The sequence below is a fragment of the Hypanus sabinus genome, chromosome 21 (assembly GCF_030144855.1).
Source record: "Hypanus sabinus isolate sHypSab1 chromosome 21, sHypSab1.hap1, whole genome shotgun sequence".
NCBI lineage: Eukaryota > Metazoa > Chordata > Chondrichthyes > Myliobatiformes > Dasyatidae > Hypanus > Hypanus sabinus.
Window position 1 is genome coordinate 8952739 of NC_082726.1, and position 17588 is coordinate 8970326.

General features: G+C 38.5%; 1 protein-coding gene across 11 annotated transcripts in view; it reads left to right on the top strand.

The window, feature by feature from the left end:
* ppip5k1a (diphosphoinositol pentakisphosphate kinase 1a) overlaps positions 1–17588 on the top strand; it is a 254160-nt gene that overhangs the window by 39292 nt on the left and 197280 nt on the right. For all 11 annotated transcript variants that reach the window (XR_009507178.1, XM_059945947.1, XM_059945943.1 and 8 more), the window contains 2 exons: positions 15539–15734; positions 16310–16400. Coding sequence is in view for 10 of the 11 variants with exons in the window: in XM_059945947.1 (XP_059801930.1) it covers positions 15539–15734; positions 16310–16400 (287 nt within the window). In the remaining variant the exon portion in view is untranslated. The remainder of the gene's footprint in view (positions 1–15538; positions 15735–16309; positions 16401–17588) is intronic.

Below are 17588 nucleotides of genomic sequence, written 5' to 3' on the forward strand. Positions count from 1 at the left end.
AACTAAGCTCTCTTTCCTAATCCTTTTTAGTCTTATAAAGAGGCTCTGAACGTATCTTCATAATTATATTATAAAGTTTTGAAATAAGCCCTTTTTGAAAAGGGTCTAATTCAAGTAAACTCTCCAAAGTATCTGAAGGCACAAAATTTGGAAACGTAGAGAGTACAGAACTTAAAAAATGTCTAGTCTGTAAATATCTAAAAAAATGAAATCTCGGCAAGTTATATTTGTTGGATAATTGCTCAAAAGACATGAAACAATTATCTAAAAATAAATCAGAAAATCTTAGTAATCCCTTAGTTTTCCAAGCCGAATAAGCTTGATCTATAATGGAAGGGTGAAAAAAACAATTAGGTACAATAGGACTATTTAAAACGAATTGAGTCAACCCAAAAAATCTCGGAAATTGAAACCATATACGCAAAGTATGTTTAACTATCGGGTTGTCAATTCGTTTCGGCAATTTAGAAAGAGCAAAAGGGAGAGAGGTCCCTAAAATAGAACCCAGAGCATATGCTGATACCGATTTAGTTTCTAAACTCACCCAACAAGGGCCAAAAGATCCACCCCCATCTTTCAACCAACATAACAAATATCTAATATTAACTGCCCAATAGTAAAATCTGAAATTAGGTAATGCTAACCCGCCTTCCTTTTTTGTCTTCTGTAAATATGTTTTACCTAACCTGGGATTTTTATTCTGCCATATATATGAAGAAATTTTAGAGTCAACATTAGTAAAAAAAGATTTCGGGATAAAAATTGGTATCGCTTGAAAAATATATAAAAACTTAGGTAAAATAATCATTAATCCTACCTATTAGGGATAAAGATAGAGGTGACCACCTAGTAAACAAACCTTTAATCTGATCAATTAAGGGTAAAAAATTAAATCTAAATAAATCTTTATGGTTTTTTGTGATTTTGATCCCTAAATAAGTAAAAAAGTCATTAACTAATTTAAAAGGTAAATTTCCATAAATTGGGACCCGTTTATTCAATGGAAACAATTCACTTTTATTAAGATTTAACCTATACCCAGAAAACTCACTAAATTGAGCCTATAATGATAAAACTGCTGGAATGGATTTCTCCGGGTTAGAAATGAATAGTAATAAATCATCTGCATACAAAGATAACTTATGAATATCTGTCCCACGATTAATACCCAAAATATCCTGTGATTGTCTGATGGCAATTGCCAAAGGTTCAAAGGCAATGTTAAATAGTAATGGACTAAGAGGACATCCCTGTCTAGTGCCCCGAAACAGGCGAAAAAAGGGAGATCTTTGATTATTGGTAAACACTGAGGCTACTGGAGTATGATAAATCAATTTAATCCATGATATAAATATCGGACTAAAATTAAACTTCTCCAACCCATTAAATAAGTAAGGCCATTCAACTCTGTCAAATGCTTTCTCCACATCTAATGAAATCACGCATTCTGAAGTATCATGTGAGGGAGTATAAACAATATTCAACAATCTCCTAATGTTAAAAAAAAGAATAACGATTTTTAATAAAGCCAGTTTGATCATCTGAAATAATTTTGGGTAATACCTTCTCCAATCTAGATGCCAGTAATTTGGAAAAAATCTTGGAGTCTACATTCAATAAAGATATAGGTCTATAAGAAGCACAGTTAGTAGGGTCTTTATCTTTCTTCAATATTAAAGAAATGGAAGCTCTATAAAAAGATTGTGGCAAATTCCCTAATCTAATGGCTTCCTCAAAAACCTTACCTAACCAAGGGGAAAGAGTAGCGGAAAAAATTTTTAAAAATTCAACTGTATAACCATCTGGACCCGGTGCTTTCCCAGAATTCATTGAGGAAATAGCCCCTTTAATTTCTACATCCGTAATAGGAGTATCCAATATCAAAAGATCATCAGATGATAACCTTGGAAAATTTAATTTTCCAAATCAGACATGGTATTATAATCTTGAGGAAATTCAGATTGATACAGGGAGGTATAGAAATCTTGAAATGCCTTATTTATCTCATCATGATTAACTGTCAGATTCCCATTCTGCTGACCAATCTTAGTGATTTGACGTTTAACCAAAGCATTCTTCAATTGACTAGCTAACAGTTTACCAGATTTATCACTATGTATATAAAAATCAGATTTAGTTTTCATTAATTGATTTTCAGTCGAGGATGTAAGTAATAAACTATGTTCCATTTGAAGTTCAACCCTTTGTTTGTAAAGCTCCTTACTAGGAGCAATGGAATATTTCTTATCAATCTCTTTAATTTTATCAACCAATAAAAGAGTTTCCATCTTGATACGTTTCCTCAAACCAACAGAATAAGAAATAATCTGTCCACGTATATAAGCTTTAAAAGTGTCCCAAAGTGTTCCGCAGGAAATATCATCTGTAGAATTAGTTGAGAAGAAGAAGTCGATCTGCTCCTCCATAAATTTTATAAACTCAGAGTCTTGCAACAAGGTAGAGTCAAATCGCCATTGTCTAGCATTAGAAGCTGTATCCGTAAATTTCATAGAAAGTAATAACGGAGCATGATCAGAGATAGCTATAATATCATAGTTACAACCGATTACCAATGGAATAAAACAAGAGTCTACAAAAAAATAATCAATTCTTGAATAAGAGTGATAAACATGTGAGAAAAAAGAAAACTCTTAGTCATTAGGATACTGGAATCTCCAAATATCAAAAACTCCATTGTTAGTCAAAAAAGAGTTAATACAAGTGGCTGACTTATTAGGTAAAGTCTGAATAGATAAAGATTTATCCATCAGAGGATTTAAACAACAATTAAAGTCACCACCCATTATTAACTTATATTCGTTTAGATTGGGTAAAGAAGTAAATAAAGACTTAAAAAAGTCAGGACAATCCACATTTGGAGCATAAACATTAACCAAAGCAACCTTTTTATTACAAAGTAAACCCGTAATTAACAAAAATCTGCCATTCGGATCCGAAAAAATATCATGTTGAACAAATGAAATAGAGGAGTCAATAAAAATTGAAACTCCTTTTACTTTAGCATTCGAATTTGCGTGATACTGTTGACCCCGCCAAAATCTAAAAAAACGAAATTTGTCCTCCCTCCTCACATGAGTTTCTTGTACAAAAATGATATGAGCATTAAGTCTTTGGAATACTTTGAAAATCTTCTTTCGTTTAATTGGATGATTTAAACCATTAGTATTCCAATACACAAAATTAATGGTCTGAGCCATAATTCTATAATCAACCCTTTGGTATAAAAAGGGTTAACCAACTTATAAACTCATGCACCCGGAAGAGGAACAAAAGTAGTGAGAAGACCCGGCAGTGACGACAACACAGACATATTTGAAGTTCAAAAACAGCCCAAATAAAAAAACTAACACAAACTGGTACAAAAAAAATAGAATTAGAAAACAGACCATCCCCCCACCCCCTGAGAAAAAGAGAAAAAGCCAAAATATGACTTAAAAAGAGAAAAAGTAAGACTAATCCTACCCCCAAGTCAGCTGAAGAACACTCCATATAAAAAGGATATAAATAAAAGAATCACCCCAACTTTAAAAATTAAAATCGCTCTAATAAAAACCATATTTCTAAGTATAGTTAGTTGTAAAAAGAATAAAAATATAATCACTAAAAAAAACTTATAAATCGGGCTCTGGCCCAGACAAAACAAAAAATATTTAAGCTAAGATAAGCGATGCATTGTACGAAAGAAACGCGAAAAATATAAACATAACGCCATCTTAAGCAAAACCAAAAATCTTTTCCAAAAAACCACCATCTTAATCAAGGAAAAATTCACCTTCAAAGAATTAAAAATATACCTTCGAAGGAACAAAGTTAATAGACAAATATGTAGTTAAATGATTAAAGTGTATAAGGCAAAACAATTAATATGACGCAAACACACTTTAACTTAAGTATAAAGTGTAGGATGAACCTACACCAATAACCAGATTTTAATTCTGGTTTAAGAGATCGAGAACCATCTTACACGATCAGAATCGTTCATTTATTAGAGACTGGTGTCTGTAGCAGTAGGGAAGTTCTCCTCCAGATATTTTCTTGCTTCTGAAGTTGAAATGAAAACCTGTCGTGGAGCATTCGACGGAGATATTCGAAGCTTCGCAGGGTATAGAAGCGCAGGTTTCAGATTTTTCTCATAACATTCAGCCATCAACGGTTTAAAAAGAAGCCTTCTTTTTAAAAGGTCTGGACTAAAATCTTCGATCAGGCGGAAGCAAAATTCTTTGAATTTAATCATTCCTGCTCGACGAGAAGCTCTTATAAGTTGTTCTTTGTCATGTACATAATGGAACCGGACAATTACCACCGAAGGTTTGTCTGTAGCACTCTGTGATCGACGCCGAATTCTATATGCCCGATCCAATAAAGGGGGGTTATTCGGGAAAATCGTCGGAAACGCTTCTTTTAAAAGTTGTGCAAAATATTTCGAAGGGTCATCTTTTTCTATGCCTTCTGGAAGACCAAGTATACGTAGGTTCTGTCTTCTGGACCGATTCTCAAAATCGTCACTCTTGGCTTTAAGGGCTTCCATCAGCTTAATGGTCGAAATTAAATCCTGTTGCAGTTTTCCAATAGTCAAATCTCGCTTCCGAGCATCTTCTTGCAGAGACGCAATAAGAGCTTGTTGCTGTTTAATTACTAAATCCGTCTTAACCATGTACTCTTGAAAAGCCTTTATATCTTCTTTAAAAAATTGTTGTAGTTCAGCAAATTTTTTATCCAAAACCTTCATAAACAATTCAAAAGTTAATTGAGTTTGTTGTGTCGGAGCCTGCTTTTTTCCGTTACCGTTCGGATTACGTCCGGGATCCCGTCCCTTAGACCTGAGAGACATTTCTGTTTGCATATCTTCAAAAGTTCACAACAAACTTTTGGCAGTAAATCCAAAAAAAAAATGAATAAAGAAACTTTCGGTATAGGTAAAAATAAGCTGAATAAGGGTGATCAAAGGTTAAAAAAAGTAATTGTTATGGAGCGAATCCAAAACAGTACTCACTCCATGAGCGTCTCCAGCTGAGTCGAACATGATAGAATCAATGAAAGATAACACCAACTTGGATGTTCGACTAGCATGCAGAAGACACAAACTGTACAAATACAAAACAAAAGAAATAATATATAAGCAATAAATATCGAGAACATGAGACAAAGAGTCCTTGAAAATGAGTCCATAGGTTGTTGGAACATTTCAATGAAGAGAAGTTGAGTAAAGTTATCCCCTTTGGTTCAAGAGCCTGTGGTTGAGGAGTAATAACTATTCCTGAACCTGATGGTGTGAGTCCTGAGGCTCCTGTACCACTTTCCTGATGGTATCAGCGAGAAGAGAATATGTGGTGGGTCCCTGATGTTGGATGCTGCTTTCCTGCTACAATGTTTTGTGTGATTGTGCTTTACCTGTGATGGACTGGGCAGTATCCACTACTTTTTGTAGGATTTTTTTGTTCAAGGGTATTGGTGTTTCTATACCAGGCCCTGATGCAGCCATTCAATACACTCTGTACTGCACATCAATAGAAGTTCGTCAGAGTTTTAGATGTCATGCTGAATCTTTGCAAATTCTTAAGGAACTAAAAGTGCTGCCATGCTTTCTTCATTCTTATACTTAACTGCTGGTCCTCTAAAATAGTAACAAAGAGGAACTTAAAGTTGCTGGCCATCTCCACCTCTGATCCTCTGATGAGGCCTAGCTCATGGACCCCTGATTTCCTCCTCGTGAAGTCACTAATCAACTCTTTGGTCTTGCTGACATTAAGAGGTTGTTGTTATGACACCACTCGGCCAGATTTTCAATCTCCCTCCTATATGCTGATTTGTTACCACCTTTGTTTCGCTCTACAAGAGCGGTGTCATCGGCAAACTTAATTATGGCATTATGCTTAGCCACATAGTCATAAGTGTAAGTGAGTAGAGCAGAGGGTTAAGCCTTTGCTGATGGAGGTCGTGGAAGAGATGTTGTTGCCAGTCCAAACCAACTGGGGCCAGCAAGTGAGAAAATTGAGGAATTAATTGCACAAGGAGGTATTGATGCCAAGTTCTTGAAGCTTATTGATTAGTTTTTGAGGGGATGATGGTATTGAATGCTGAGCTGTAATCGATAAAGATCATCCTGATGTATACACCTTTGCTGCCTAGATGTTCTAGGGTTGAGTGAAGAGCTAGTGAGATGGCATCTACTGTGGACCTGGTGATCCAGTAGGCAAATTGGAGCAGATCCAAGTTGCTTCTCAGATAGGAGTTGATGTCACTGTTGATGTAAGTGCTGCTGGATGATAGTTATTGAGGCAGGTTATCATGTTCTTCTTAGGCACCAGTGTAATTAAAGCCTATTTGAAGCAGGTGGGTACCTCAGACTGTCAAAGAGAAAGGTTAAAGATATTGGTGAACGGTCCAGCTGGTTGATCAACACAGGTGTTTAGTACTTGGCTAGGTATCCCATCTGGACTAGGTGCTTTTAGTGAGATCACCCTTCTGAAGGCTGCTTGCACATCAGCCTGGAGAATGAAATTTCTGTGAGAGTTTGTGATGGCTGTTCCGTGTTTTGACAGTCAGAGCAAACATAGAAGACATTGAGCTGATCTGGAAGCAAAGCTCTGTTTGTTGCCTATGTCACTTGATTTAGCTCTTTAAGAGGTGATAGTATTCATGCCTTGCCACAACTGTTGTGCATCCTTCACTGATTCAAGTTTCGTCTGGAATTGTCACTTCACCCATGGTTTTTCAGCGATTGGACCTGGATCTTGTGTATTTTCTTGGTTTCCAGACTTGATTGCTTCTGATCTGGCTCTCAGCAGATTGCAAATCTCATGGTTCATTCAGGGCTTCAGGTAGGAGAAGACTCTGAATGATTTTGTGAGGGCATAAAATGAGAACTTGAACACGGCCCAGTCCACTGACTTGAAACAATCCCATAACCGCTCTTCTGCCTCCCTTGACCGGCTTTTTGCTGTCCTAATCTCTGGAGCTTTGCTCTTTAGCCTCTGCCTGTATGCAGGTACCAGAAGGACAGCCAAGTGATCTGATTTACTGAGATGTGGTCTGGGCACGGAATGGCCCAGACTACATTTCCTACAAGATTAAAAAATAACTAATGGTGGATGTGCATCTGCACCTTCACCTAAATCAATTTAGCCTTGATAGATTTAACTTGTTATATGGAATAGTATTGCAATCTCGTGGATTGAGTTAGATACTCTCCTAAGAAGGTTGTCTATTGGTGGCTCTCTGGTAGCTATAGAGGCCGATTTAGGACCGACATATTCTGGTGTAGTGTGGACATGAGTAAGTGGTGACTGTGGAATTAAACCTGGAGTGAATTGTCATTTTCAATGCTATTTCTGTTGTCTTTACAAAAATGTCCATTGTATTCATGACTATTCTTCAGGTATATGAAGTGTAAAAGAGAGGCGAGAATGGATTTTTAGACCACTGGAAAATGAGTTTGGCGTAGTTGTAATGGGGGCAAGGAAATGGTGGATGAACTGATCAAGTATTTTGCATTGGACTTCACTGTAGAAGACACTTGTAGTATGCTGGAAGTTCAAGAGTTTCAGGGTCAGCCGTGTGTGGAGTTGCCATTGCTAGGGAGAATCTATTTGGGAAACTGAAAGGTCTGAAGGTAGATAAGTCACTTGGACCAGATGATCTACACACTAGGGTTCTGAAAGAGGTGGCTGAAGAGATTGTGAAGGCATTAGTAATGAACTTCAAAGAATCATTAGATTTTGGAACGATTCTGGAAGACTAGAAAGTTGCAAATGTTACTCGGCTCTTTAAGAAGGGAGGGAGGTAGAAGAAAGGAAATTATCGGCCAGTTATTCTAACCTCAGTGGTTGGGAAGATGTTGGAGTTGATTAAGGATGTGTGCTTTCAGGTTACTTGAAGGCACATGATAAAATGGGCTGTAGTCAGCGTGCCTTCCTCAAGGGAAAATCTTGGCTGACGTATCTATTGGAGTTCTCTGAAGAAGTAACAAGCAGCATAAATAAAAAAACAGGTGGATGCTGTATACCTGGATTTTCAGAAGGCCTTTGATAAGATGCCACACATGAGGCTACTTAACAAGTTAGGAGCCCTTGGTATTACAGGCAAGATACTAGCATGGATAAAGCAGTGGCTGATTAGCAGCAGACAAAGAATAGGAATAAAGGGAGCCTTTTTTGGTTGGATGCCAGTGTCTGGTATTCCTCAATGGTCTATGTTGGGACCTCTTCTTTTTGCGTTGTTTGTCAAAGAATGAATGTGTTTGTTGCAAAAGTTGTGGATGCAAAGTAGGTGGGAGGCAGGTAGTTTTGAGGCAGTAGAGAGGCTATAAAAGGACGGAGTAGAAGAATGGGCAAAGAAGTGGTGGATATAATACAGTGTTGCGAAGTGTATAGTCATGTACTTTGGTGGAAGAAATAAAAGGGTAGATTATTTTCTAAATGGAGAGAAAATTCAAAAATCTGAGTTGCAAAGGGATTTGGGAGTCCTTGTGAAGGGTTCCCTAAAGGTTAATCTGCAGGTTGAATTGGTGGTGAAGAAGGTAAATGCGATGTTGGCATTCCAGAAGAAGTCCAGAATATAAGGGTGAGGATGTAATGTTGAGGCTTTATAAAGCACTGGTGAGGTGTCACTTGGAGTATTGTGAACAGTTTCTGGGCCCCTTATCCGGGGAAGACTTCAAAGGAAGTTATTGAAAACTATTCCATGATTGAATGGCTTGAATTATGAAGAGAGTTTGATGGCTCTGGGCCTGTATTCACTAGAATTCAGAAGAATGAGGGGTGACCTAATTGAAAACTATCGGTAAGATAATGTGGAGAGGATGCTTCCTATGGTGGGAGAGTCTAGGACCAGAGGACACAACAGAATAGAGGGGCATCCTTTTAGAATGGAGATGAGGATAAATTTCTTCAGCCAGTGAGTGGTGAATCTGTGGAATTTTTTTGCCACAGGTGGCTGTGGAGACCAAGTCTTTAAATATTTAAGTCAGAAGTTGATAAATTTGTGATTGGTTTTGGCATAAAGGAATACAGAGAGAAGGCAGGAGATTGGGGGCTGAGAGGAAAAATGGATCAGCCATTGTGAAATGATGGAGCAGGCTCGATAGGCCAATTGGCCTAATTCTGCTCCTATATTTTATGGTCTTATTGTTGTGATCTGCATGGATGTAAACCCTGATATTCTGGGCAATATTCTATCAGTGTTGATGGTGAAACAATGGGTATACTATAGTTAGGAAGTTTCTAAGGACAACAGTAAACCTGAGGCCCTGAATGTTGAATTAATGCTGAGTAGTAATACAAAAAGTGAACTTGATCTTTAATATTAAATTGGTTTTCATCCAGGAAAACAAACCAGTACTACAGTCTAGCAGTTGCTTAAGTCTCAATAACCTAACTCTAGGAGCCGGACATCTATCTGATTTGAATCTAGACTGAAATTTGGAACGTGGCTATTCATTCTGCTGCATTCGCCCTGGATAGATGTATTTCAAACCATAGCCCCAAGATTTGTTATGTTGCATCTTGAGGTATCTGCTTGTAGCGAGGAAGGTGCATTTAAATAGTGGAGTGAGATTTACATATGACATCAAGTTGTCCCATTGCTGTCTACCCCGTGTAGGTGAGCTGAGGTGAATTTTATTTCTCATTTCATTTAAAATAAAACATTTTTTGGCCATGTTACATAATCTTCATCAAAATTTCAGTGACTATTTGGTTGCTGCCCTGTAGGGAGATGTTAATAATCTCATGGCACCAGGTGGCCTAATTTCCCTCCAAAAATATCTCTGAATTATACCTTGTGTCTCCATGAACAGACTAGATAAAGTGGCAATTCATTGGAAAAAGTCTACAAGTTATAATGCATCAGAAATTTAGTGAAGGGAACGGGTTAAAACTGCTAAAAGACACCCTTTGCTTAACTAATTATAGGTTTAAATGTTGAAGAGGTTAAAGATAATGAAGTAGAAGATTTTGGCTTGCTGAGCAAATGAGCACTGCTCAGGAAATGTAGCTCCTGTTCTCAACGTTTTGGTGATTAAGTGATTTTTTTTTACAGGAGTGAAAAATACCAGGGTTATTGTTGAGCCATTTATTATCTGTGCCATTTAGAAATGATTTAAGTTTGAATCAAATTAGTTTTACTTCAGTGGTTTGGCACAAAGGGAAGAAAACTATATGGTTTTCATGATACTGTCTTTTCCCACTTACCTGTCAAGAATTTTTGTAGAATGACTAGATATCTTTTCTAGCTCAACCATCAGATAATCATTTTACAAAAGCTCCTATGATCCAATTAGCTTATCTCTGTATCATGTTTTCATTATGTTGATTGATAAGTCTAAATGTCCTTCAACTTAAATTGACTACTTGCTTTAGTTTATATGATGTAATAGGAATCAAAATTTTCCATAGAAACTGACTTTTAAAGTGTTCATTATTACTCCAATATCCTGTAGCCTTCATTAAGTTCAGTATTGAACTCTTTTGCCTGAGTATTCACTGTTTTGTCTGCTTTTAGCAATTTTTACACATTGAATTTTGGGAAGTACAATTGACTTCATGGTGGTCTACTTGGATTACTGGAGTCATATAGGACAGAAGCAGATTAAGTGGTCTACCCTGATCATGTTAACCTTCTTGTACCACCAATACTACTGTCTTAATCCAGACAAAGTGGCTGCCCAGCCAGAGTGCTTCTTATTTGTGGCTGATTTATTAATGCACGTTATTCAAGCTTGTTTAATGTCATTACCTGCACAAAAGCGTAAAGGTAAACACAATAATTGTTACTCTGGATCTGAAGCAGCACAAAAAAAGACACAAAAGATAAAGAACATAATAATAATAGTAATCAAAACACCATAAACATAAATACATAAGATAGCTTATATATTTTAATATCCATAACGTGATGCCAAGTACATGAGGTGACTGACAGGAAATGATAAAAGTAGTGATTGTTGGTGAGCAGGGTGATGCATGGAGAGGTGGGTTCTGATCATCCTTACTGCTTGGTGAAAGTAACTGTTTTTCAGTCTGGTGGTCCTGGTGTAGATGCTATGTGGTCTCCTCCCTAATGGGAGTGGGATAAACACATTATTGTGAATGTTATTAAATAGATCTGGAAGGTAGCATGCTATCACTGAAACTGACTGTCAGAGACTCAGTGAGGTTTGCATTTATCCATGTTTGCAAAGCCATGCATTTATGCTGGCTTTGGAAAAAATAGTTCTTATTGGTGTGGCATTTGAAGGAATGTCAGCTATTTTGTGTAAAATGTTTCTCATAACATTCTAAATGCAATATTCATTAGGTGCCTGAAATTCTGATTAGTTTTTGATGTTAAATTAACTTCAGCCAAGGAATCATGTATAAATTGTGGACAGAGGGCTTAGGGAAAATTAAGTAATGAGACAGAGTTGAGTTTAGATGAGAATGAAAACCCATGTTCCACTTTGTTCCTCATATGTTGAGACTCACTTCATCCAAATCCACTGTAGCATCTGCAGGCATTTTTGTCTCTGTTCCTGATTCCCCCCCCCCCCCCCCACCGATATGAAATTTCCAGTCATGTTACTCAGTTTAATGAGTCTGTTCAGTACTGCATCTTCCCCATGGACTTCATTATTTTGAGATTCAGATTGTGAGCATTGAAGTTGAGAAGTTTGCAGTAGCTGCAAGTTTGATTTTTAAAAAATATATTATGAAGTCAACCATTGTTTTGACTTTCACTTCCAAATGCATTTATTTGTGGAGTTTCTCAGGACAGGCAGTGCTTTTGCACAGCAGATTTGGTAACTCTAACCCAGAGGTCGGCAACCTGCGGCTCTTTCATTTCTGTGATGCGGCTCCCCGTGGTTTGTTAGCTTTTGAAATGTAATTCGAAATTTGAAGATTATGGTGATCTTGTACAATCTAAAAACTTTGTGGAGACCCCATTTCCTGGCACATCCGAACCGGCTCACAATTAGCCACCGTTCCGGCTAAGGGAGATAGCCTACGGGGGTTTGTGAGTACGTGTCTTTTGGAGCATCCGCGCCCACGGGGACGGGTTGAGGGAGCCTTTAAAGCAAGGCTGTTTAGTTCGAATAAAGTTACCTTTGACTGCAGTGTCTTTATTTTAGCGCTGCGTGTAGCACACCGCTACAATGTGTTTTTTATCGCTATTAATATACGTTACCACTGCCAATGCCTGACACCCACCAGTGCGAGCTTTCTTTTAATACTTCGATCCAAGGTAGGCTAACTATGGAGTAACCTTCAACCCAACCCAACGTCTTTTTTTCGGAGTTCAAAATGTTTTTGTTGCATGCAGAAATGTAATTTCGTTTTCTCTGCAGGAGTTCATCAATTTCATAAATGCAACACGTTATAGTTTGTTTATACATAGCATAAAGGCAAAAAAACCCGTTGTATGCAGTGTTATTTCATTTTAAATGTCAAATGGGTTTTGTGGCTCCCAGTGTTTTCTTTTCTGTGGGAAATGGGTCCATATGGCTCTTTCAGTGGTAAACGTTGCCGACCCCTGCTCTAACCTTTTGTCTGAATATTCAGTGAATGAGTGCGAGACCAAGCAGTTGTGGTGTTGGGATTTAAGAAGCATTGTATAATGACATAGTGTTTCTGTTCAGCTGAGCAGAACTCTACTAACTTTATCTCTTATTTGAAGTGTGGCCCCTGGAATGGGGCTTGAACCCACGGTCTGCTAATTAGAACAGAATATTTTCTAAAACTCAATTTATTTCTGGGATGTGGCTTTGCTGGTGATACTAATTAATTGATGCCATTAATTGTTTGCAAATTGGGGAAGTATAAACATAGAACAGTACTGCACAGGGACTGGCCCTTCTGCCCACAGTGATGTGCTGAATTCCTTCTGCTTGCATGTGGTCAGTATTCCTCCATCCTTTGGATATTTGTCCAGGTTCAAAATTTATTATATATATACACCCCCCCCCCCCCCCCATGATTCTTACAGACAACCACAAAACTAAGAAATCCAATAGAACTTTTAAAAAAAAGACTCAATGTGCAGAAAAAACAAATCATGCAAGCAATAAAGATAAGTAAATAACATTGAGAACTGAAATTCATGAAAGTGTGCCTACAGCCAGAGAGCCAGTCATCACCGCAGCTGATCCAGAAGACTGTTAGTTACAGGCCACAGCCTCAGTTCAGCACAGAGACGAGTAAACCTCATGGAACTGCAAGCCCATCCCTCATCTCTGGCCCCGACATCCGACCTTATCAATTTGGCCCAGTGCTTAAATTGGCCAATGGGTTATTCCTTCCTCTTGGACCCAGGCCCTGCTGCTTTGATATGTCCTCAGGCGCAAGGTCTGCCTGTTGCCTTGAGTTCAGCCAGTACCAAACCTTTTGAATTTGGCCCAGTGCTTCAGTCAGTCAAATCTCTACTTATTCCTCGCTCTCGGGCCCAGGGTGCGCCGCCTCAACTCTGCCTTGCCTCAGTTCTGCCACTTCAAATTGTTCTGTTTGTTCAAGCCACACGTAGGCTGATTGCCCACTCTCGGGCCCTGGCTCTGATGGCTCGATTTGGCCCATACACACCATGCCGCAACTGTCCTGCATCTTTGAGACTTCAGTTCACACTGCAAAAATGCTAGATCATACAGGTGGTTGGAAAGCTCGATTCCAAAAGGGAAGTTACAGGCTATTGATTGCAGTGATCATTCTCAGGGGAAAAAATGTGATTAATTACCAGCAACACACACAAAATACTGGAGGAACTCAGCAGGCCAGGCAGCATCTATAGAAAAGAGTACAGTCAGTGTTTCGGGCCCAGACTATTCAGCATGACTGGAGTGGAAAAAAAAATGAGGAGGCAGAGTTAGAAGGGGAGAGAAGGGGAGGGAGAAACACAAGCTGATGGGTAAAACTGGAAGGGGGTGAGGGGTGTAGTAAAGAGCTGGGAAGTTGATTGGTGAAAGAGATAAAGGGCTGGAGAAGGGGGAATCTAATTGGAGAGGACAGAACGCCAAAGAAAAAAGAAAAGGGGAAAGAGCACCAGTGGGAGATGATTGGCAGTCAAGGGAATAAGGTGAGAGAGGGAAAAGGCCAATGGTGAAGCGGGGGCATTATCAGAAGTTCAAGTTGTGAAAGTAATTACTATTTGTTTTTGCTGCCAGCAATCAACAGCACAATCTTAAACTGACTTGCTATATGACATCTTTACTACCATATCAACCTATGTAGCCACATTCATGGATCTGTGGACATGAACCCAAAGATCCCTTTGTCCAATAAGTAGTTAGTCAATCACATGTACCCATATAAAAGCCTTTGAAATGTTTCTGTTGTATCTGCCTCCATTGCCGCCAGTGGTGGCACATTCCAGGCACTCACCACTCAGTGTTTAAAATAAAAACTTGCCCTCCATATCTTTGAACTTTTCCCTCTTTCACCTTAATTGCATGCCCTCCAGTATTATTCATTTCAACCCTGAGGAAATGGATACCAACTGTCTATCTATGTCTCTTAATAGCTCATGAACTTCTATCAGGTTTCCCCTCAGCCTCTATTGTTCTGGAGAAAACTGCCCAGTTTGTCCCACCTCTCTTTTATAGCACCTGCCCTTTAATCCAAACAATGTTCTGATAAACCTCTTCTGCACCTTCTCCAAAGCTCCACATCCTCCCAGTAATTCAATTTTAGTCCCTCAGGGTGAGTAAAATTGGATGCAGTATTCTAGATGCGTCCTGACCTGAGTTTTATAAATCTGCAACATAACTTCTGACTCTTGAACTCAGTGTCTCAACTGGTAAAGGGAAGTATGCCATATGGCATCTTTACCACCTGAATGCAGATGCATTCAGGGATCTGTGTACTTTGACCCCAAGATCCCTCTGTACATCAAATAGTTAGTCAATCACATTAATAGGCATGGTTTCACACAGACCTATTTGGCTGGTTTGTTCAACAATACAGTCGTTACTTTGTTGTTTATACCAATTTTATATTTGGGTTCTAACTAAATGAGTGTAAATTCACTAGCATCCATGATGGGGGTTGAACTTGCATCTCCAGATCATCAGTATGAGCCTCTGTATTACCTATCTCTGGATGCTTCTGTGCTTGAAACCTAGAAGGCCCAAGCGAGCAAAATCTATGGTGTGCATAAAATAATGGCAAACTATAGTTCCTGTCTTTGGTTGGATCACATGTACTCATGCATCATATTGCATTGGATAGGCTAAAGTTTCAATGTAAGCGAATGTAATACTTAAAGTCCACGGAGCATTTCAACGTGCTGAGATTTAAGACTTGAAGTGACTATTTCTATATCACCTTTTGCAACCCAAAGATATCCCAAAGTGCTTCACAACCAATTAAGTACTTTCAGAGTATAGCTGTTATTCTAAGAAAATGTGGCACTCAAATACTGCAAACAGTAGATTACCAGATAATCTGGGCAGATGACTAGGATCAGATTTATTTTTTAAAAATCTAATTGTTTGACGTTTATAAACCTAGTTATGATTTTTTTCTCTCTTCTCTCTCTCTCTTTCTCTGTCTAGCCTCCTGAGCGACAGATCCTGGTGGGGATTTGTGCAATGGCGAAGAAATCAAAATCAAAACCGATGACTCAGATCCTAGAACGTCTGTGTAAATTTGAGTACATCAGTGTTGTGATTATTAATGAGGATGTCATTCTGAATGAATCAGTGGAGAACTGGCCAGTCTGTGACTGTTTGATCTCTTTCCACTCCAAAGGTGAGCTATAGGAAGGATGAGAGTTTCCTGCACATAAGGTCTTCAAATATTTAAATCATTCCTCTTAAGACACAATCATAAATATAATTAATTGGCTAAAGGAAGAATGTTTCTATGCTACTAGTGCAATTACCTACTCTGTCATATCTTTGTCAGTCATTTGAACAGGCAAACAAAATTTTCATTTTGAAATGGTGTACTCAGCCTAAATTTGTGTACTTAAGTATTTGACTGAAGTTTAAACCCTTCCCTACTGATTCACAGACCAAGGTCCTACAAACTGAGCCGAAAGCAGAGATGATCTTTTTAGCATTCTGCGTTTGATATATGAAATTGAATCTAATTGACCAGTTCAGTTAACTCTAATATGATAGTTCAAGAGTAGATTGTACCTCCTTTCCAATATGTTATGCCATTCCAAATGGAAGGAGCTGACATTAGATGTGCAAGACCGTAGATGTGGGTAAGACGTGGGTTTTGGTTTAGGGTGCAGTGTATTTTGGGATTCTGATTTTTTTTTGGTGCTATTAGTGTGCAAAAGGTTTGAAGTGGTAAAAAATTTGTTTGTTTCCTAGGTTTTCCACTGGATAAGGCAGTGGCTTACGCAAAACTCAGGAATCCCGTTCTCATTAATGACTTGAATATGCAGTATTATATACAAGACAGGTATGTGCCATTTGTTAATTATTGCAAACATTCCAATTTATGAACATTTGTTCTTGATCCAAGATAACTGCAGCTAATTTAAGTCGTCAGCATGGTTTAATCTTTGGAATCACAGCTTTCTCGATTCATTCTTTGAATGATAAATCGGTTTGTTGTTACATGTATTAAGTTACCATAAGAGAACTTTTTGCATGCCATCTGTACAGTTCATTTCATCACATCACTGCATCAAGGCATTAGTAAACCAGTAATAAAATGCAGAATAGTTTTACAGTAACAGAGAGAGTGCAACGTGGGCAGACAATTAGGTGCAAGGCCATAACAAGGTGGATTATAAGGTCAAGAGTTCATTTTATTGTAATAGGGAACCATCCATCGGTAGTCTGGTAATGGTAGGACTGAACCTGTCCAGGAGCCAGGTGGTATGTGCTTTTGTATCTTGTGCCTTTTGAGTGGAGAAAAGATGGAATGTCCAGGGTGGGTGGAGTCTTCCATTATGCTGGCTGCTTTCCCGAGAAATGTAATCAGAACTCTCTCTTTTTGCACTGCTTATATATTTTATATTTCTTATTGTTTTATGTATGTATTACACCCAGCTGCTGCAAAAGTTTCACAACATACTGTATGTCAGTGATAAACTGGATTCTGATTCTAGTTCAGAGTCCATGGAAGGAGGCTGACTTTAGTGATGTGCTGCATTTTGTTTACATGTCTGTCTGCAGTTGCCTTACCAAACCTTGATGCTTTGCATGGTTCATTGATAAAAATAGGCGAGGGTCAAAGGGGAGGTGCCAGATTTCTCCAGCTTCCTGATGAAGGAGTGGTGCTGGAGAGCTTTCTTGTCCATGGCATCTGTGTGGTTGGACAGGACAAGCTATTTGTGATGTTCATTTCTAGGGACCTGAAGCTCTCAACCCTCTTGATCAGGGCACCATTGATGTAAACAGGAGTGTTTGCAGCACGTCCCCCTCTGCCCTTCCTGAAGTCAGCAATCAGCTCTTGTTTTGAGGGAAGGGCTGTTGTCATGATACCGTGTCACCAGGCTTTCCATCTTCTTTCTATATTCAGGCCTCCAGACCCATACATTCTAGAAAGGCCCCAAACCAAATCAAAACCAACAAGTTTTTGATCTTTACTAAGTAGTCATAATGTGCATTTGCTAAGCTGAAGAGAGAAAGTGCCAGTGGT